The sequence below is a fragment of the Carassius carassius genome, chromosome 47 (assembly GCF_963082965.1).
Source record: "Carassius carassius chromosome 47, fCarCar2.1, whole genome shotgun sequence".
Taxonomy (NCBI): Eukaryota; Metazoa; Chordata; class Actinopteri; order Cypriniformes; family Cyprinidae; genus Carassius; species Carassius carassius.
In genome coordinates, this window is record NC_081801.1 from 21,799,530 (window position 1) to 21,821,377 (window position 21,848).

At 38.5% G+C, this 21,848-nt stretch overlaps 1 protein-coding gene and 1 non-coding gene across 5 annotated transcripts in view; both read left to right on the top strand.

Annotated features, from left to right (window-relative positions):
- Positions 1–503: 503 nt before the first annotated feature.
- The window catches only part of LOC132130902 (transcription factor COE1-A-like), a 176,424-nt gene continuing 155,079 nt past the window's right edge, over positions 504–21,848 (top strand). For 2 of the 4 annotated variants that reach the window (XM_059542766.1, XM_059542765.1), the window contains exons 1-6: positions 504–1,226; positions 1,686–1,842; positions 2,725–2,788; positions 3,921–3,976; positions 11,593–11,666; positions 16,909–16,977. In XM_059542766.1, the coding sequence (XP_059398749.1) occupies positions 1,093–1,226; positions 1,686–1,842; positions 2,725–2,788; positions 3,921–3,976; positions 11,593–11,666; positions 16,909–16,977 (554 nt within the window). In that variant the 5' untranslated portion in view covers positions 504–1,092. The remainder of the gene's footprint in view (positions 1,227–1,685; positions 1,843–2,724; positions 2,789–3,920; positions 3,977–11,592; positions 11,667–16,908; positions 16,978–21,848) is intronic. The other 2 variants (XM_059542763.1, XM_059542767.1) reach the window with 1 other exon arrangement.
- On the top strand, positions 21,227–21,338 carry trnal-caa (transfer RNA leucine (anticodon CAA)). The gene is made up of 2 exons: positions 21,227–21,264; positions 21,293–21,338. It is a non-coding gene; the product is annotated as a tRNA-Leu (tRNA).

Genomic DNA, 21,848 nt, shown 5'->3' on the forward strand with positions numbered 1-21,848 from the left:
AAGTGCCTCAGATAATTCTAACGAACTGCTAATAATCTTCCCTGCACAAACCAACCGCATGCTTTCCTTTTTGTGAATCAATTCCTAACACTCTTTAAGTAGGCTAAGTTTTTATTTGTGTGACTATCTACAGTGCACGTTTACATAATGTTCTCTAATGGTTATTTTTAGGTTTCAGATACAGGATCTTGAGAATTCAAGTTCCCCCTGCCTACAGATGTTTTTATTTTATTATTATTATTATTATTTTTTCACAAAGAATCTGAAGAATGCCAAATGGCGAATGTCAATGTGGATGCAACTGCAACATTGCACAACACGTGCCGTATTCAACTGCGACTTGCAATCTGTCCTTATTTACGGCTTTCTCAAGTTCACATTAAGCCTTTACGCGTGAACAAGACACAAGTGTTTTATTGTCACGCCGGCAATTACAGCGTCAAGAAGATAACTATGGATCAATACAGACCCATTTTGCGGGAGGTTTGTAGCGTCTAACTCCAATCAGCTTCTGTTGAATGCTCGAGTAATCTGACAGACTGATGGAGTGGGTGGAGGAGAGAGAGCTCTGGTTGGGCGGATCTGACACTGGTTTGCCTTCGGACCGCCTTTCCCGATCCCTCCTCAAGCCTCCGGGGCTGCTGCGCTCGTGTTTAGTTGCCCCTCTCATAGTCAAAGGAAGGATTGATTCCTTTGGGAAGAGACACAAATCACTTCAATTTGATCGAGAGGGCTCAGGATACAGCCTCATCTTGAATTATCCACTTTTTAGTTTTTTTTTCTCCTGATAAAGAAAACCGGAAAAAAGAAGACAAGAGGCGAGAAGTTGTTAGGTCATGATGACATGTGATATGAGATCTGCTTGATCGCACCAGCTGCTCACAGGAAACATTATCGGCACAGAAAACACGTCTTTCTTTTTGTTTCCACTTTGCGTCTTAGTGACACCGTGATCTGTCCTGGTTTCCAAACTCCTTCCCGTCGGAGCGCTGAACTGCCTCTCTCTCTCTCTCTCTCTCTCTCTCTTACGCACGGGAGGTGGGCACCTGAGAACACTACCAACGGGAAGAGAGTGTGAGAGATCCCGGTTTCATGTTTGGGATTCAGGAGAGCATCCAAAGGAGTGGGAGTATTTTGAAAGAGGAGCCCATCGGAGCCGGCATGGACGCAGTCCGAACATGGATGCAAGGCGCCGGGGTGCTGGATGCGAACACGGCCGCGCAGAGGTAAGAGACCCCCGGGGCTGCGACTTCACCTCCCGCGGAGCGTGGACCGATCGTGCTGCTGGCGTTTGTTTTGAGGAAACTCGATCCGGATTGTGGAGGATTAACGCTTTGATTCGCTTTGCTTTGTCATTTAGTGATTCCTTTGGATGCAAAGTTTGGGTACTTTGCCAAAGCTCACCTTCTTTTGCATGCAGTCACATCTGGGGGTCCTAAGACCACTGGATTGAACTTGCTGGAGAAATAATAAGAATAATAATTGCTCAATAATAGCATACTAATAGCAAAATAACAACAATTATAATAATAAATTATTATTTCGCATATACACGTGTACAGGAATTTTTAATTCTCCAATCAGTGGAATAGAAATTAAACAATCAATTTGTTTCAATAACACATCTACGTCTAGTATCTGAAGGATGTTTTTAACACGGCCCTTTCTGCGTGTCTTCCCCGCAGTGGAGTGGGACTGGCCCGGGCGCACTTCGAGAAACAGCCGCCCTCAAATCTCCGCAAATCCAACTTCTTCCACTTCGTTTTAGCCCTTTATGACCGACAAGGACAGCCGGTGGAAATTGAGAGAACCTCTTTTGTCGGATTTGTGGAAAAAGAGAAGGTGAGTTTCATGAACGAGCTTCAAAAAATGTTTTTCAGCACCACGATGTCACCGCAGCACTAAATACGATCGCACACGCCTTTATGTTATTTTTGTTTGTTTTGTTTTATTATTATTTTAAAAGTGCAGGAGATATTATATGACAAGTGAACAGCAATACCATGCACATTTGAAAGCCGTCGAAATAATTAATATGTGAATATATTGAAAAAAAACAAAAAAACAAATCAGTAAAATCAAAATGATATAAAATGCAATATTACCTTGAAATAAACATTTCAGGAATTAAATCGGATATTATTTAAACGGGATGGTTATTGAATATGATCAAAGCGAAGACAGATTAATTTAAAATATAAGATTAAGGTTTAATATGCATTTCTTACATTTATAAATAAAATTCACGAATATGTCTGTTAATTTTGCATGCCTTCAAAACTCAATCATCTGTATTTTTTTCAGCCGCGTTAAACAGGAAATATTCAACCATTTTAGTAGAGCTTAATTTACATATTTAGATACATAAGATGTATCTTATGCATTTTGTATCCTGCATAATAAAACAATATTATCTTAGTAGATAATATAAGTAAAGGCCTATAACGTATAATAATGATACTATAACTTAAGTAATGTGACCTAATACATTTAAGAATAAATTTATTTGACCTCATACATTAAATACATTTCATGAGATAATTCCGTTTTGTTTATACACACGCTATATTTTTAACTAAAATAGAATTAGCGCTCCAGCTGATTTTATTGAACAGGCCCGAACGAGATCATTTTGTAAACGCAGTAACTTTCCTTCCAGTAGTAGGCTATGGCATTAGTAGAGTATGATTTTGAGACCTGTTGTAATATTATTTTCATGCCCAGGAGACTACAGGAGAAAAGACAAACAATGGCATTCATTACAGACTGCAACTTCTCTACAGCAACGGTAAGACATGCTCATATTTGCGCACGAGGCTTGAGTTTGCGCACTTTCATCGAAAGTGATTTGCAGTTCATCGCACTAAAATAGCAACAGCAGCAGCTGCTGCCATTAGAGATCTCAATTTGACGAAGATTGGGAGTGATTTAAATCAATGATTTAACCGATCGAGACTGTTTCTGTCTGAACAATTAAACGCAATCAGTCATTGACTCCTCAACACGAACTAATTCTCATTTATTTTCTTCAAATCAAAGCATGACTCTTCACAATGAATCAGATTTATTTTAAAGCATTAACAGTTCACCCAAGGGTTAAATCAATCAGAAACCTATTTCCAACCAGGCGATATTAATTGTTAATGTGCTTTTCTTGGAGTGAATGTGAATTGATCATATTCATTAGTGTGTAATCTGACAGCCTGTCTATCATTTGTCATCTGGTCAGTTTCTAAATAAACCAGCTGTTAGTTCTGCCACCTCTCAAGCATATATAGTGCACAAAACGGTTTTATCATTAGTTTACATCTATGCTTCATCACATCATCATTTCTGTCATTTTGAGTTTTGATTTTATTCATTAGTATTTAAATTCAAAGTGGTTGAAAAGCAATGAACTCATAGCAAGTCACCATTAAGATTTAGATTTTAAGGCAGTAATTAAACTCATTTTTAAATCCAGTCATGTATTCTGTGTTTTCATAAATACTTATTTAACCATTTAAATGAGTATAATTTGCTATATAGTTTAATTAGAAATTAGTAAATAAACCGTTAATTATGATTTATGACATGTGCAGGTGTGTTTAGTGTTAAAGGTATAATTAGGCCAATCATGCATTTTACATAACAAAACATCTTAATAAAAAAAATAATAGATAATATATATCTAATTATATTATACGAAAATATACTTTGTTTAATAAATATGGCATTCAAAGAATATTGTTTTTATGTATTGCTAATTTAATATGTGGACATATTACAACACCAAAATGTGCTTGTGCTATTTCAAGAGCATTATGCTTGGTGCAATTACAGTGCATTGAAATGGCTGATTTAGAGATAATGAATGTGAATGCGTTTGTGGGAAATGTAATGAAAAGCACATGCTAATGTCAAGTTTCTGTGTGTTCCAGGCATCAGAACAGAGCAGGATTTTTATGTAAGACTAATTGACTCCATGACTAAACAGGTAAGGGTTCACCTCGTCCCATTCACCACCATCTGCGCATGTCACCAGAGGCTAATTCATACATGTTGGGGCATCAGGACTTGCTAAAGGTTGACTCCTTGTGCCCCGTACAGATGAATCTCACAGTGGAGTGCATGCATATCTCCCAGGGACAGTGTCACATTTTTGCATGCACGGTGGCAATGACATCATAGGATGTCCTGTAGCCTCTTTTGGAGTAGTGTGTATACAAATAGTGATTATATAAGTAGTGAATACATAGTGTGTATTTTTAGGGGACACATATTTTCCTTTCAGGATTTTCTTATCATTTTATTTTTTTTGCCAACCCAGAATGCAGGAACAAGTACACTTGCATAGCCCTTTCAAGCCTTTTCATGAACACGTTTGTGTTTCCCGTTGGTGTTGGTTCACATGTCATGCTCGGCTGCCTTCTTCTGAACTCTGGCTTGTTTCATTTCTTGTATGTACAATATGGCAGATCTACATTATTAGTGTTGCCTGTTTCCTGTTTCCTGTTTGATTTTATCAGTCACTGAAGACATGTGAGGCCCTGGGCTAGTGTTTAGATGGTTTATAACTAGTGTTTTTTTTTTACCTTAGATCAGCCCTGGGAATTTAGTGATTAGCTTTTGTGAAAGTGGTCTATTAAACATATCTGTGTTTATTAGCTGCCTCCTGCAAACTGAGAAAGGCTTCACACTAGGCGCTTTACACTTCGCTAACAGTCGCTAACTTACCTGCGGGCGGCAGCTCCTTCTCCCTCTTGCCGAAGTTGTGTGGTGGGGACATCAAAGCGCATTAAACCCCAGTAGCTGCCACTTTGACAGCACTAGTCTGGCAGTAGGGAGAAGAGCTGTTGTTTCCTAACTATCTGCTTTGCTGCACTTCGTGGGAGGACATGGCACTTGTGTCGCTAGAGCGCTGTTTATCAGTGTCAAGTTAAAAAATAATCACCCAGACACCTTGGCTTTCCCCTCACGAATCTTTTTGTAGTTGTTTGCCGGCAGTTTTCATGTCAGTCTTCTTGAAATATTTTTAGCACTTGTATTCATTATTTTTTGTGCAGGTATTACAACACGTGTAATGGAAGTGAGATTGCGATCCCCTTTGCCTGTGTTTTGAGTGCGAGAAACTTTCAGATGTGAAGACAACCTATTGTTAAATCACTCGCTAAAGGGATCCACTTAGAACTACACTTAAAGATTGGGGAACATGTGTAATGGCAGTCGGAGGATATCAAATCCCCTTCTTCAACAACAAGACAGCTAGTTACCTTATAACAGCTCAAAAAGCACTGTAGCGAGTGATATATGTACCGGTCGCCATGTGTCTTTGATTTCCTCAGGTGAATGAGAGTGAGAGAGAGTTCGGGATCAGATGGGGTTTCGCTCTGGGGCAGTCAGACCTGTTTAGAGGGTGAAATGAGACCTGAATACCAGCTGACCACAGGACAGCTACAGGTGTCTCTGCCCATGTTGCGGCACGAACTAAAAACAAGTTTTCAGTTTGAAGAGTACGCACTCTTGAGAAAGGAGTGCGGATGCTACTCCGCTGGCAGTCGTTATCGGGTTACAGACGACCTGAGTAATCTTTTGTGATGTTCTTTATCCCCGTCAGCCTTCTGTAATCACTTCTCACTTCTGAGATGCTAGTTATTGGGCTGTGGAGTGAGTTAATGTGATGTTTTGTCACAACTTTAGAGCGTAGCAACGCTAATTCGAATTGTTAGCAAAACTATTACTTTGTAGGAACAAATTCGAATCACAGAGGCTGCTAAAGTGTTTCGCAATGCTAGCAAGGCTAAAACACTTACACCCTGTTTATGTTACGGTGGCAAAAACAGCTAAAACAGCTTTATCTTGGACTGTAATTAGTGTCCAGATTTGCTGTTATTGCTCTCAGAGCGAGTACAGAGCTTATTATTCTGTGGCGAGACTGATCTACTCTTGCAATTGCGCAACAGCAGACGCTTGTTATTTTAGTAGTTACTGTCACAGGCAAATTATTAGATTCAACAGATACCGTAAACATCTTAGTGTTTTACATTTTGAAGCTATAGTGCTAATTTACTGCGTATGTTGTTTAAGCAGTGGCCTAGTGCTTACCTCGAATGCTCTGAATCTGACATGCTGAGCTGTAGCGCATTTCTGTTTTGCTTTGCATTGTCTTGTTTTCATGACACAGATAGTTGATAGAGCTTTTTAGGCAGCTGAGGGGATAATACTGCACATACTAAGATATGCTAATTCTGTTCTGCATGCTAATTCAAGGAATAATAAAATGCATTAAGCGAAAACCCCACCCCGCAAAATTCATTGGTCAACTCAATCACCCAAGAAAAGAAAAGTTTCATGCATTCAGAGTTCAGAAACATCACAAATGGAACAGATCACGACAAACAGTAATGCTATCCATTATGGGTCAGGGTTAGGCGTTAGGATTTGTTTCAGAGTTGCGTGGTGAATACTGTGATTGATGTGAATCTTTAGAATTGGCCATGGGGTGAGATTTGGCGGAAAAAAATCACACCGTTATCCTTGGATTGTAACTCATAATGGGGTACAGAAGAGGGAGTCGTAGACGTGCGGGGCCCTTAAGTGTGAGTTAGACAGTTAAATCTGTGATCAGCAGCTTCAGCGCCAACACATCTGAAAAACAGACCTCCCACATTCCTCCCTCATCTATCCTACGTTTCCTTTTGCTCTCTCATTACCTCATGGATTGTTTGTTTTTTAAGATGCAGTACTAGATGTTCGTTGTTTTGCTTGAGCTAACTTGAGCTTGAGCTAAACTTAGCCAGTGAATCAGACCACACCCTCTCTCCAAACCCCGCCCTACAAAGGTATGTCAGCAAGGACTTGTGATTGGTTTCGGCAATACAGATTTCTTTTTACTTAGCTTTGTTTTATGACTCTTTTAACCCATCCACTCCACAACTCTATTTTTTTTTCAGCCTGGTTCTGTTCCCTGATCTCCTGCTCAAATTCTTGCACCGTCTAGAAGTCTCTCAGATGTCTCTAGAAACCCTCCGTCTATTCTCCTGTCTGTCTGTTTGCCTGTCCAACTCTTGCTCTCTCTTCTTCTTCTCTTGTTTCTCAGGCTTTATGTCTGAACAGCTGATCGGGGTGGGATACTTATTCGTGTATGTGAACACTTCTGTGTGTGTGTGGGAGAACAAAGAGTGAAATCACTGCCAAGATAGCACCTCTTTATAGGTAGCGCAGTGGCCTGGGAAAAAAAATAAGTTGTGTTCTTAATGGCATGCTAACAGATGATGCCAACTGTGTAGGAAGTAGGTTTCCATGTATTTATAGCGTCTTGTTTACTTGCCTTCGATTTCAGGCGTCACATCAAAGCCATTGAGGAAACTGCTAGATGAAATATGAAAAGTGTGCTTGGCGAGATAAAATATGTATTACAAGGCTTATTAATGTGCCATTCTCGCACTTCGGCACACAGTTAAAACTGCCCTGAACGTCATACTTTAAAAATTTTTATGATTTCATTATGCTGTAATTTTTCATGCGGCACCTTTGCACATTCTATGTTTCTTCTAAATCAAAAGGAAAGCATTTCCTGCAAAACTACTTCCTGTTCTTTGATCGCAGTAAAAGCAGCCAAGGCGTTTAAAAGTTATCAAGATGGCACACTTTAAGAGCCGGAAACCTAAAATTTCCCTTTTAGGAATGCTTAATACAAACATGATATACAGAGATTAATTCCATTTGTATGACTGGAGGAATTTGTGGCACTTCAAGCAGTGACATTGTTTTTTCATGCACTGGACACTTCTTTAAGTCTAGTGGAAAGAAAATATCCAAAGTACACATATAAGTGTTTATTTTATTACACTTAATCTATTTTCATTTGTAGATTTTAATTACAATGCATATCTTTAAAGACTTTTGTCTTTCTGAGCCAGAAATCTTGTCTCCAGTAGCACTTACATACACCTTTACCATTTCATTCTTATCTACTGTATATTCTGAAGGTTTTGCAGAGGGTTTTGTTTATATATCATTTGCTTGATTTATAGAACATTTTATTACTAAAAATATGGTGATTTTTTTTTTCTGGCTGTTAAAAGTGTTCTTTGATTTATAAAATGATATACAAAAAAAGGTATCCAAGTATCTACATTCTGTAAAAGCATTTAACTGAAATGTGACAAACAAACAAAATAAATAAATAAGAAAAACAAACAAAAATCAATAAAAAAATAAAATAACCACAATCACAGTTCTGAATTGGGTTATAGCCAGTGTTCAGATCTCTTTTTTCAAATGCATGCAAATAAGTGTATGTTTAATTACATATTGCCTAATGAGCATATTTAAAACTGTAAAAAAAGAAAGAAATTCAGAATTCTTGTAGTACATAATTAATTTAATGAATTGCTATTCTTACCCTATTTAACTGTGATGTCTTGCTTTAATAAATGTATTAAAAATGTTGCCGAAGTCAACATACAATTATATAATGTGAGAAAAAAATGATAAAATAAGATAAAATAAAAATAATTAAATAATGTGCATTCATAATATAAATAGGGTAATTTTTTGATTTCATTATGACTCTAATGACAGTATATTACCTGTATGACATTTTATAATCAATTTCAGATTGTATTATTAAGGCAGTAAGGCAAGTGGAAGAATACTGCTGTTCCCGAGCACAGCTCAGCGAGAATGGGCGAAGATAGATTTGGTGTTTATAGATAGAAATATGAATCAGGTCTTTGGGCTGGCAGACATTGATGCATGCTGTGTACTTCTAGAAGACCTTGGCCCTCATTCCCTCAGAGTGAAAGAAAACCATCTGAACAAATGCTCCGAGCTTGCCAACTCCAGCACTGGCTGTAACAATATCGCTTTCAGTGCCTTTGTATAATGTAAAGCACATCTGAAAGACATCAAACAATGCGCCAATGTATCGTCTGTCTCTGGATATTTCTCCTGTCAAATTACCCTTTTCTTGGTTGATATAACTTTGCATCAGTGTTTTTTTCCCAGTTAAGGTCAATGTGACAAACTTTTTTTGATGCTGGACAGTCTTGCTGAATTACACCTCCGTTACATGGCAGAGAGTAATGACTGTGCGTAACGGGACAGATTTGCTGCCTACAAACGAGATCCCAGAATCTTAGCAAGGTGGCACGCTTGGCGTAGTCAAACGCGGCACTGTTCGGAATGGCATACCATGTCCAACATTCAACTGGGGGAGGAGGGGACACACACACAAGGCTTTGCCAGCCTGGCAGCGCTGTGTTTTGTGTTAAGGAGGGGTGAGAGCAAAGCCGAGAAAAATTGGGAGAAAATTTGGGGGCCGCACCAGATGGTGCACCGTGCTCCAGTCTGGCATCCCAACTGCTCTCTCGCACCCACCTCCTCCCCCCACCGCCCCTGTGCCACACACCACTGATGGTTTGGCACGTCATATGCTAGCGTAGGTAGTATGCCAGTGAGCGCATAGGAACTTCATATTCTTACCCATGAGTGAAAGATGCAAAAATGAAAGAAAAAGATGAGCGAGTGAACTGAAGCGACAAATACTGTAATACGAAATGGTAATATTGTGAAACATAAACTAACAGTTTTCTATCTGAATATATTTTAAAATGCAATTTAATAAAATTGATTTTTCAAAATCATTACTCCATTATTAATTGTCACATTAGAAATTATTCTAATATGATATTTGGTGTTTACACCAAAAATCATATTTGATGTTTTATTATTATTGGTGCTTAATTATTAATAATGGTTATCATTCTAAATTTTGAAAATAGTTTTTGCTCTTTAGTATTTTTGTTAAATCAACGATAATTTTTTTTCAAGCATTTTGAAATAAAAATGTTTTGTACTGGCACTTTCAACACTGATAATGATAATAATAGACTAATAATTTTTTTTGAGCAACTGATGAGCATATTTGAAGTTCTTTTAGATTTAATAATGTTTCAAAATATTACTGTTTTACTGTATTTTTGATAAATAAATGCAGCCTTGGTGAGCACAAGAGACTTCTTTCAAATACATTAAAAAAAATATATATATAGTTGTTCCAAACTTGTGACTGATAGTGTACCCTATGTAATTATGTTTCTTTAAATTTCACTAACCTGAAGAACACAAAACTTAATTTTGAGACTGACTGAAATATCAGTAGCTAATTGAGTCCGATCTTGATTCACTGTCCACTCTGATTCGTTGAGTTTATTCGTTTGAATGGATCATTGAAGGATCTGGCTTCATTGTGTGTATGATTCACTTAGATGAATTAACTTGTAAGAGTCATTTGCTTGGACGTGCTGTGTATGTTGTTGAATCACTTAAAACAATCAAGTCGGCTTACTTGTCGCACTGTACAGTGATACACTAAAAAGAACCAGCTCATAAAAGTTATATGTATTTGAATCAGACAAGATCACTCGCGTTCTTTGTTTGATTCTTTTTACATTTAGTAGGCAAGTATAACTAAATAGATGCTTTCTTGTGGGTGTTTTGTGATACGGTGTCTTTCTGAAACACTGTTTTGGATATAAATGGATATATATCATCCATACCTGCAGTACAGAGTCGTTTGCAAGCTGCACGCACAATAAAAAGCATCTTCGTCGATGAATCGAGAACGATTTTTAAGATCTTGTTGCAAACCCGATTGACCAATTAGATCGAAATACTGATTTATTTTTGCGAATCTGGCATGATTCTAAACAGCTGATAGAAAACACCCAACATGATTGCTGAAATATTGCTGGTGATAAATATTTCTCAATAATAATTTGTGATACAGTGGTATATTTCTCTGGGGGTTTGTGCCCCTTTACTGAATATCCTGTATGGTTTATTTCAGAAGTAAATTTGCGCACAGAATTTCTTGTTGATTTTCAACAGTATTAGTTTTGATAAATATGTTTTCCCTTATCTATAGGAATCACTGTTATTATCTCCCTGCTTGTTAGAATCTGAGCCACCAGTTTAAGTTTCGTATCATCTCCTCCACTTACAACAGGTGATCTTCGGCTGTTACCCATCCCTCAAACAGTTCAGAGCTGGTGCTCTTGTACAGCCCAGCCTCTACCACATGTTACCCCATCTCAGGACCATGCCCTGTAGGGAAAGTAATTACCTGAGCGAGAAGTGAAACAATGACCCCCTCTTATTGGAACACCTTCGTTTCTCACCTTCTGTTTTCCTTTAAGTAATGAGCCACAGTCCTGTGTGGAGCCAGGGCTCTGGACAGCCTGTCCAGAAATATTGGAACAGCTTAGACGATTCCCTATGACACATGCTCATATTTATTAAATATGACCAGACCAACAGGCTTTAAAGGCAGAAATACGCCTCCTTGCAGCATGTTTCTCAAGTGGAATTGGCTTCTGTTAATCCATAGCTGAATGTGAGGGTGGATAAGTGGAGGACATTTCTTTTCTTTTTTTGGGGATGTTTTGTGGTCAATGCCAGCTTCCTGAAATATATATTTATAGACAGCTTTATAGCTAATGTGTTTATATATACAGCTTCATATGTAATGTGCTACATTTAATTTTGATTGCCCAAAAGATTCATTCTAGTATTAAATAAAGATTTTTTTCCCTTCTCTGTTCAAAGGCCATCATATATGAAGGTCAAGACAAGAACCCAGAGATGTGCCGTGTGCTCCTGACTCATGAAATCATGTGCAGGTGAGACTTTTTCCAATATACTTTGTCCCAAGCAGGTGCTGAAAATGCAGCGTGACATGGCACAATCATAGAAAATCAGAACATATTTGATTTTTAAAACCCCATCAAACTATGAGACAAACAGTTTAATTTTCTACATTTTAAATAACAGTTCAGTCCATTCCACTGGCTGAAAGAGCTTTTAATTACTACTCTATTCAGTGCCTTGTTAAAAATCCTACAGAAACTGCATCATGACCTGTCATCTATGTTTTTGTGACCATTAATGTGTTTTTAATTCTATTTTACATATTAGTATAACAGCAAATATATATTTCTCTTTGCTTTACTCAACTTATGTTTTGCAAACTAATGGCGTAGTAGCATACTTCTAGCTGATTTTATACATATTATTTTTTGATTAGGCATTACAAACTACTCCCCCCAGGGGTCCTAGACAGAGTCAACTCAATGGGTGGACTGAATTGTTCATGACACCAGAAAACCATAATTTGCTGTGTGTTAATGGTATTAGCGTACAGTCTCATTCTAGAGAGCATTTTATTGGACAAATATGCAAATACAAATATACAAATATCCTGCAAACAAGATCATGCAAGTCTTTAATATGAACTAGTTTGTATTTTTGGACTGTAAATGTTTAAAATGCAACTTTTACGTTGACATTTTAGTAGTACAGTTGCATTTAGCAAGCCTTCAAGCTAAAACACATGGACTGCTGTAAAAACTCACTCTGTGTTTGGAATATGCTTAACTCTTTACTATACAGTATGCTAAAAACAGTACATGAACAGAGTAGTATGTCAAAAAATTTACAGTAGCCTACGCATAAAACTGGCAAAAAGTACCTGGAAAATTCCGCCAAGATTCTGAAGTAAGCATCTGACGGACTCTTTACTATCCCATGAGGCCACAGGAGAGGAGTTGTGAATGACAGTGAAGAGACACAACTGACGCTGTAAGTCACATGACAGTGACAACAAGGCGGATGCAATACATCTGGATTTCATTCATACCACAGATGCTATGTAGAACATTCGCAAAGCTATGCGATTTCGGAAGCAGCTTTAGATTTTGATTTCTTGGAGTATTTTATATTCAGGGATGTTGAACCAATGAGATTTTGCTGTAGGTGGGGCATGACCATCAAAACGTCTTGTTGCTTGTTGTTACTTTATTCTGTTGTCTCGTTAGGAAACTATTCAGTACACTCTAGTGCTGTATTCTGTTTCAGTTCATACTAACTCTATCCAGGTCAATCTCACAAACCCCTAGTGAACAACAGAGAGAGAGAGAGAGAGAGAGAGAGAGAGAGAGAGACAGAAAAAAACAAGCCGAAGATGACTTTTTCTATCAAATGCTATGTATTTAATTAACATCCAAAGATAAATTTGCTTAAAAGTAGGTTGTGATGATCGACTCGCACCTATTTTTAGTGGTATTTTAACAGTGCCACCCACCCTTGTACCCCCCCCACCCCATGAATATCACCCTGATGCCTGGTTAATTAGGACAAGCAGAAGCTCATTACTCAGTATGAAATTTCAGTCTGCTCCACTAACAAATGTGCCCTGGCTCACGTGGTGTCCATGAAATATCTGCCAGGTTTTATCAGCAACACATAACTTAAAGATGTTGTATTGGCACTTTTGCATAAAAAAGCACCAGATATTTTGTAACTGTTAGAACTGACAGCTGATGTATATACAGACTGATACAGTCCTCAACCCCCCCCCCCCCCCCCCCACACACACACACTAGCTGAATCAGCATTGATAGGCAATCGTGAATCTGTGCATGCAATTGCATGTATGTGTACCTTCAAACGCTGCTGCGATTATAAGCAGCAAATTAGGCTGTTCACTATTAATCAGCTCCACTAATTGCCACACACCACCCTTAGCCATATGGTGCCATTCCAGCTTGCAAGTGTGGGACAAAAGTGCTTATTCCTATCATTTTAACAAACTAGGGGGAGGACAAGAAAAACAGGGAATGTGTTTCAGGATGTTGTTTGTTGTGAAAGTGGCCAAAATTGTTCTTCTAAAGATTAAAGTTGTCATAACACAAGTGCAATGTCATGAATCAAAGGAATCATGGAAAGGAAACTCAAGTTGGAGGCGTGTGATGGTAGCCTGCGTTCCAGCGTTGACAGTGCCGACTACATCCTGCTAATTACACGAGTCCATTTAGACATTTCTTCAAAAGCTGTATCAGGAAGGAAGTGTTAAGATCTAAGATGTGATTTCCTTTGGGTGTCCTACGGGACGATCTTCAAAAGGATCAGGAAAAAAGATTATAACCTTTCCAACCTGCTAATATAGTCATGTAATAATTACTGGAGTTTTATTTGCTATGGCAAGCATTTATTATTTTTCATACATGGTGTTAAGGGTTTATTCAAATACAAAAACAGTTTGAGCTACTGACCTCAAATTGTTTATATGATAGCAACCACGTACATGATGTGGCAGTTTGTTTCCCCCCAAATATATTTATTCATTCAAAAACACATATAACAGATATATGCAATGATTTTAATACATTTATTTTGTGATCAGTAGGTTTTTAAATCTTTTTTTATTTTTTTTAACTGGGGACAGAACTGCTTCACTGCATATTAATATATTGTCATGCAGCGTAATGTCCTTAAAACAATGATATTTTTATATTTAAAAAATAGTTTGAGGTAAAAACACTGTTTACTTAGTTAAATTATTATTTTTTGAAAGTTGTGTACACATACATGCATAAATGGTTTTGGAGAATATGATATTACTTTTTACTTGATGGTTATATCACACAACATTTTTATAGTCGTTACATTTGAATTAATAAGTAAGAATGTTGTTTCAACCAACTTACAATTACGAGTTTAGTTTAACTAGGTTGGATATCTCAACAAAAGCAGTAAGCTTTAAGTTGTTAAAACGAAATGTAGCAAAAAAATAATTAAAAAAAATAAATAAATTGCAGTATGTAAACGTTTTCAAAACAAATTGAGACCAACACGAATACTGACCAATTACTGACCCATTAAACACACAAAAATATATAACAATGCACTGTCAACCACCCACAACACCCTTGCATCGTGTCGGCAGGTTTTGCATGAAAAAATGTAGTTAACACTATTTCTTTATAATTGTTTTGAATGTGTATCTGTAAATTTGAATGCTTAAGGTTGTGTACAGTATATGGAGCTAAACCATGTCTCATGGGCGCTGCCGGATTTGATCATTAGGCCATACAAATCTTCTTCCTGCACTGTATAAATACACAACACACACACACACACACACACACACACACACACGCACACACACACACACACATAGATTCCAAACACACACATACAGAGGCACTGCAATCCCTTGTTTCACTCCTTTGGGAGGACACTGACCTAGTTGAGGAAGCCTTGCAGAAGGGGGGGCGTGAGAGATAGAGATGTAGATGTAGATAAAAAGAGAGAGATTTTAGCCTTCTATTCATGATGAGTTTCTAAAGAAAGACATTCATCATGCATACCTGAAGAAGTGTATTATATAAATCACATACACACGGTTCCTCATGAATAAGCATGGTACATCTCATGATACGATCTGAACTCTTGTAGTCCGTGAATGAATGATAAAGTCTTTTGATACGTCTAAAAACGGTGTCATTGGAGAAAATAGGGAGCTGGGAATGAGGTAACAAGAGAAACCGTGAGGTGGGAGGGTGGAAGCAGATAGAGTTGTGGAAGAAAAACTGAAGGGGGAAGGACAATGCCAGGGGTGTCATGTGACAGTTTTGTCCCCAGCCCTTATTCAGTATCCTACTGCCATCTGTGCATTAGAAATGTGATGCCGGTGGTCTCCAAACTGCTGCTGAAGCCCCTCGTACACCTTAAGTTCTCCTCTCATCATTCTGCTAAACCTTTATCACCTATGCAAATGCAATGAAGGTCTAGCAGTGCCACTGAATGTTTTAATGTGGTGGTAACAAACTCCAATCCTCAAGAGGGCGATGGAGTTACAGTTCAACTAAGTTCTAGGTCAACCAGACATCAAAAATGGACCTAAATTATTTTAAACATGTTTTAGTTCTTAATCAGTTAAAATTAATCAGAAAGGTCACTCATTTATCAAATTGTAAGCCTCTGAAATGACTTTGCTTTTAGAGTGGTCACCGAGCCCTCTTTTAAACCCCTCGCCTTTAACTATCTGACATATATTGACTACTTGTCATCACCCAGATAAATTAAATGCTATCTTAGCATCTACAATAGACTAGAGTAGTATACACTAGAGGTTCTAGTGTTGAGTATGTTTCTGTATCAAAGTGTTATACTATAGAAATATGCACAAACCTTAAAGGGTTAGTTCACCCAAAAAAGAAAATTAGGCTGCGTTATACACACCCCCAAGGCATCCTAGGTGTATATGACTCCAGTCAGATTTATATTAAAAATGGTCTTTGATCTTTCAAGCTCTATCATTGCAGTCAGCGACTATTGCATTGCTTCAGTCCAAAAGACGTGAAATAAAAAGTTCCCTTCCATAAAATAGTGTCTCACATGGCTCCGGGGGGCGGTGAACAAAGGCCTCCTGTAGTGAATCAATGCATTTTTTTTGAAAAATATCCATATTCAAAGTGTAATAATCACTTGAATCTATCTATGTTTTAAATGGAAGTAGTTCTGGGGGAATTACGTATGAGGTCAGCTATGTGTATGTGCCGCTCAGAAATGACACACGCGGAAAAGCAACGGAGAGATCATAAAAACAGTCACTAATTAGAAGTACAAAACAAAGATTTGTAAAGAAGAATGTCAGAGGATTTAGATGTAAGCCAAGAGGAGACCAGTTTTACTTTGCTAAAGTAAGGAAACTTTACTTCTTTTAATCCTGTAAACAAACGTTTGTTTTCACGAGGCCTCAAATGTCATGCCCCCAGAACTGCTTCTGTTTACAACAGTGAGTCGCAAGCTAGATTAAAGGGATTATTACATTTTAAATATGGATATTTTTCTTAAAAAATGCATCAATTCACTACAGGTACCTTTGTTCGGATGAAATTCGCACAGTGTATGCCCGGCCTATAACGCAGCCTAATTTTCATTTTTGGGTGAACTAACCCTTTAATGGATAAAATCCAATTTTAAAAATATGAAAATATATGACTTGCTAAAATAGTTTCCTTTGGACAGAAAACTTTACTTAAGGATGTCTGATTTAAACTGATCTCTTCTTTCTTTCAGTCGTTGTTGTGACAAAAAGAGTTGTGGGAACCGCAACGAGACACCCTCCGATCCCGTCATCATCGACAGGTAGGAAATCTCTCCCTCATTAACGCTTCCTGAAACTGTTTGTGTGCCCGAAAACATCTGATACTTTCATTGTTATCATCATGGTGTTTGAGGCTGCGGTCGGTCGACGTTGCTTTTGAAGTAGTTCTTATGACACGCTGGAGTCTGTCGTGTGTGCACATTTGAGTCACTTGCTAGTTAAATGCTCTGTCATGTTGTTTCTTTTGCTGCTATTTTTCCACCATGTTCTTTTTGTTGTGGGATCAGGATTGGCTGAGCCCAAACTCTTGATATTAATCTGCTTTTTAATCCTGTCTTTGCCTGAGTAAATTACAGGCCTAAAGGCACGAGTCAAAAGCTAGTCTTTGTGTTAAAAGTGTTTAGTGAGTAATTTCTCTTGAGAACATGTTTGACAGTAAACATGTAAGCAATTTAGATAATATCTACATGGTATGTATTTCAAATTGAGATCTGGCCCAGTTCTGGATTATGGTTCCCCCTTCAGAAGTAAGAAAGACAGTGTTCTTGGTCTTTTTATTCTGTCTTAATCAAACCCACATGTATAATGGGCTGTGAAACAATAGACGGCAAAGACCCTTGGCCCCCCCTCACCCTGTTCTCGCCATTTCTCTAAATCCCCCAGGGCATCACTTTCTTTCACCTAACATTCATCTCTTTAAATCCAAAATTAAACCCCTGCATCCTTTTTGAATGATGTAATTGTAGTTGTAATAATGTTAGCATTAAGGCTAATAGGACGCTAAAGATTTTACAGTCCTTGAGGTGTTTTCATTGCCAATAATACTGTTAGCTTCAGGCTAGCTGTGCGCAGTTATGTGTTTTGTAATGTGGAAGCTATTAGCTGACGTCTAAGGGCATTTATTTTGACAGGTCATTGTTCTCGTGGATTGAACAAAATAATATTTTTCCCATTGTTGCAGCAAAATGGTTAGCAACTGCTACACTCACAAAAAAATTCTAAACGTTCCTTTGAGACAATATGTAGGCACACGAGGTGAGCATATCAAGAGCTGCTTAGTCTGTTTGAAGAAAATCAGCACTGAATCACATTTCATCTGGTCTCACTAAAATGGCCTTTGCTGGAATATATGCAGCTTCCCAACTTCCCAAGACGCCCGTAACACTGAGAAAGGCCACAAATCAAGGGTATATCTCAGTCAGAATCTGTTCCCAAAGGGAAAAAAATGACTTTGATTTACACCACATGGAATGGTGTATAAGAGTTATTGTGTGCAGATGACCAGACTAGGGTGATTTGTGACATTTGTCAGCAGACCGTTCAGGCTCATTTGTAAAAATTAAACCCCACTGAGAAGAAAAAAAAGTTTGCCACTATCGGCTCTCCAGAACCTGCTTTGCTTGTTTACTTCAGTTTTAGACAGCAGTCAGAAAGGAGATGGACAATTGTGGCTGTTCGGTTTCAGCCACTGACCCGTTCCTGCAGAATGGACTCAGGTGTGACTGAAGCTGCTTAGCCGACCGCGGTTGGACACAACAGATCTGCCGCCCCCTTCATACCTGGCTCATGTGTTTGTGGGCAGCCGACACAGTTTATGCTTCACTTGACCAGAACGGGTCAGAACTCTTGGGAGCCAGCTGTGGCTCCCTTATACACATGCTCATGCGCCTTTAAACCTCACTGAGCACACAGGCTCGATATGAACACAGGCTGATGAACCTGCTGGAGGATCTCATGTGCATTGGTCCCATGTGCAGTGAGAGGTCTAGGTAACTTCAAGGCCATCAAAAAATAAAACTACTTCATTTCCACTACGTGGGAATTTTCAGAAACCTTATCTTTCAGTTTTGTTTTAGGGAATCATAATAGTTCGCAATGCATAAAAGCTGTACTAAATTATGTTCAGACCAACATATATTATCATTTTCTATGCATATAATATTTGTATTGTCGTGCAATTAAAATTTCTATCTAAATGCATTTTTTATACCTACAGTATGTTCTACATTAGAAAATGTGTAAATGTGCCTTGACATGGGATATATGCAATCATTTTAGCACAAAGATAGCAAATAGTTATTTTTGTCCTGTATATTTGTTCTTTTTAACTAATATTATTTAAAATTCTGAATGTTTTCTTTTCTGCACTGATGCAGAATTGCAATGCATTTGTGCTGCGATTTCCCCCTCAGTCCTACTCAATAATCCTCCCACATATATTTCTTTGCATATAAAATGTTTTTCTTTTTTTCATAAAGGTGAGAGTGTTTAGATGTTGGGATCTGATCTGATTGTGTCACTCCTGATCTCTTGTCGCATGTTTCTGCAGCCCAGAGAAATGGGTCAGGCAGGAAAGAAAAAATAAATAAATCAAAAGGTGAAAAAAGAAGAAAACAACCTAATTTTGGTATGTATTCTTGGCAGCTACACATTTTCTCACAAGCTCTTATTGTCTCGATTATGACGTATTATTTCTCCTAAATGCGTAACCTAAAGAAAAATAAATCAGAAATTCCGTCTTTTCCCTCTGAGTTATTTAGCTTGGTTAATAAGGGCTCATTAGCGCGCACTTCTTTCAACGAGCCGATTTGATTTCACACCAGTAATTAGTCTGGCTATGGCTAATTCTGCTGGTTTTGCATTGAGAGTGATGCTCTAATTAGATACACAAAGAACCTAGCTAATCCAAATCTGTGTTAAAAACACTAATGAACCCTTATTATGCTGTTAAAACAACTAATTTCATATTTACTAAGATTTGGATTGTAAACAACATCTGTAAACAAACAATATTGCCATTTATTGACGAATATATTTGACCGAATCGTCCAGCTGACGAATCGTCCAGCTGCAGGTTGTTTTCTGTCTTTTCGATTTATTCGCACAGGCAGGGGGAATACCAACAAATCATAAGCGCTCACAAAATTCGTAACGTACTGCACTGGGTGCTTCAATTTACACCACATGTAAAACGATTCCTTTCATACTTATTTATCTGGATCTCTTTATTTGTTTTATTTGAGCTGTCCCTCTCACATTCATGTATGTGTGTTAGTGTCTCTAACGTGCTGTATAACATTAGAGACTCCTCATCTGGACCATATGTTCCACTCGGCCTCTCCCTCTCCCGGACTGACCTTTCATCGGCTCCGTAAGATTATTTCCAATACTTAAATCCCGTCTCAATGACATGGACACAAAGCACACTGACATCTAATTGACGCCTCCTCACTTTCTCCTTTCTTCCTCTCGGTTTAATCACTTTCAGTCCAGGCCCTCCACCCCCACCTTCCTCCACTCCAACCCCTGCAGCCCTGGACGTCTATTGTTCACGTCTCATTTTATTCCAGACCCTCCCATCTCACTTCTGTTTATGTGCCTGGTGCCAAAAAAAGCCTCGGATAAGTAGCCGTGTCCTTAAAATTAGCATTAGGAGAAATTTGTTTTTTTTTTATCGAAGGGAGCTGTGTACTGGTTTTACATGATAACACACGGACGGTAGCATGTCAATCGAAATCCTTTCCTGTCGGCCCGTTTCAAACATATCCACTTACCAGCCACCTGTTATATTATCTGTGATGTTAGATCCTCTGCCGCAGGAGGGGTGCAAGAAAGGGTGTGTTTTCTGTAACGCACCACCAGAAGTTACTTGAACACCCTGCCGTCGGCTTTTAGGATGTTTCATCTTCCCATCTCAGATGAAGTAGTTCTCTATTCACTCTGGGATCACCAGGGCTCTTGCAGTGATGCGGTGAGCCCACACTGAGGGACGTCAGATGCTGTCAGAGGGCCGGCGAAGAATGGAATGCGAAAGTTCCCTTGGATACCGTGGGACTTCCTGTACCCCTGAGACTCGGTTCTCAGCCCCTCTTGGCTGGGCTGACTCTCAACGCTTAGAGCTCAACATCTGGATCTCTGTTCTCTAACCAAAACAACATTCACAGAGCTGATGGAGGGAAATGGGCCACCATGCCCTTGAATTTTACATTTAATGTCCTGCTGAAAAAGTGCAGCTCTAAGCTTAAAGTTCATGCCGTGCAGGCAAAATAGATCTCACATTAACTTGCTGTGCATGATCATGAATCTTTTTTTTTTTTTTTTAAGTGATCAAGTATAATGTTTACATTATTTTAGGTCTGATGTGGTGCCTGTTTGCAAATGTGTTTTAACAAAAATCAAACCATGTGACATTTATTTTCAAAGAAAGATAGCAAAAGCACACATCTCAGTGTGACTTGTGATTGTTATTACAGTTCTATTTCTCATAATTGTAACTTTATTTCTCGTAATGTCAGAATGGCCGAGTGGTCTAAGGCGCCAGGCTCAAAACACATCCCCCTTCTCAGTTGCTGAGGTTTCTGGTCTCCAAATGGAGGTGTGGGTTCAAATCCCACTTCTGACAATGGGAAGTCGTGGCCTAATGGTTAGAGAGTCGGACTTGCAATTGAAAGGTTGTGAGTTTGAATCTCGGGTTGGCAGGAATTGTAGGTGGGGAGAGTGCATGTACAGTTCTATCTCCACCTTCAATACCATGACTTAGGTGCCCTTGAGCAAGGCACTGAACCCCCAACTGCTCCTCGGGTGCTGCAGCATAAATGGCTGCCCACTGCTCCGGGTGTGTGTTCACAGTGTGTGTGTGTGTGTGTGTGTGCACTTCAGATGGGTTAAATGCAGAGCATGAATTCTGAGTATGGGTCACCATACTTGGCTGAATGTCACGTCATTTTCACTTTCTAAATTTGACATTCTTTTTGAAAATCGGGTCTATATCTCTCAGTTGTGACTTTATTTATCATTCTGGTCTGACACAACCTCATGGCAATTTGTAACTATTGTATGTTTCGGCGAATTGGTGGCTAATTCATATGATCTCATTTTTTACAGTTCTAAAGTAGTGACCTATAATTAAACA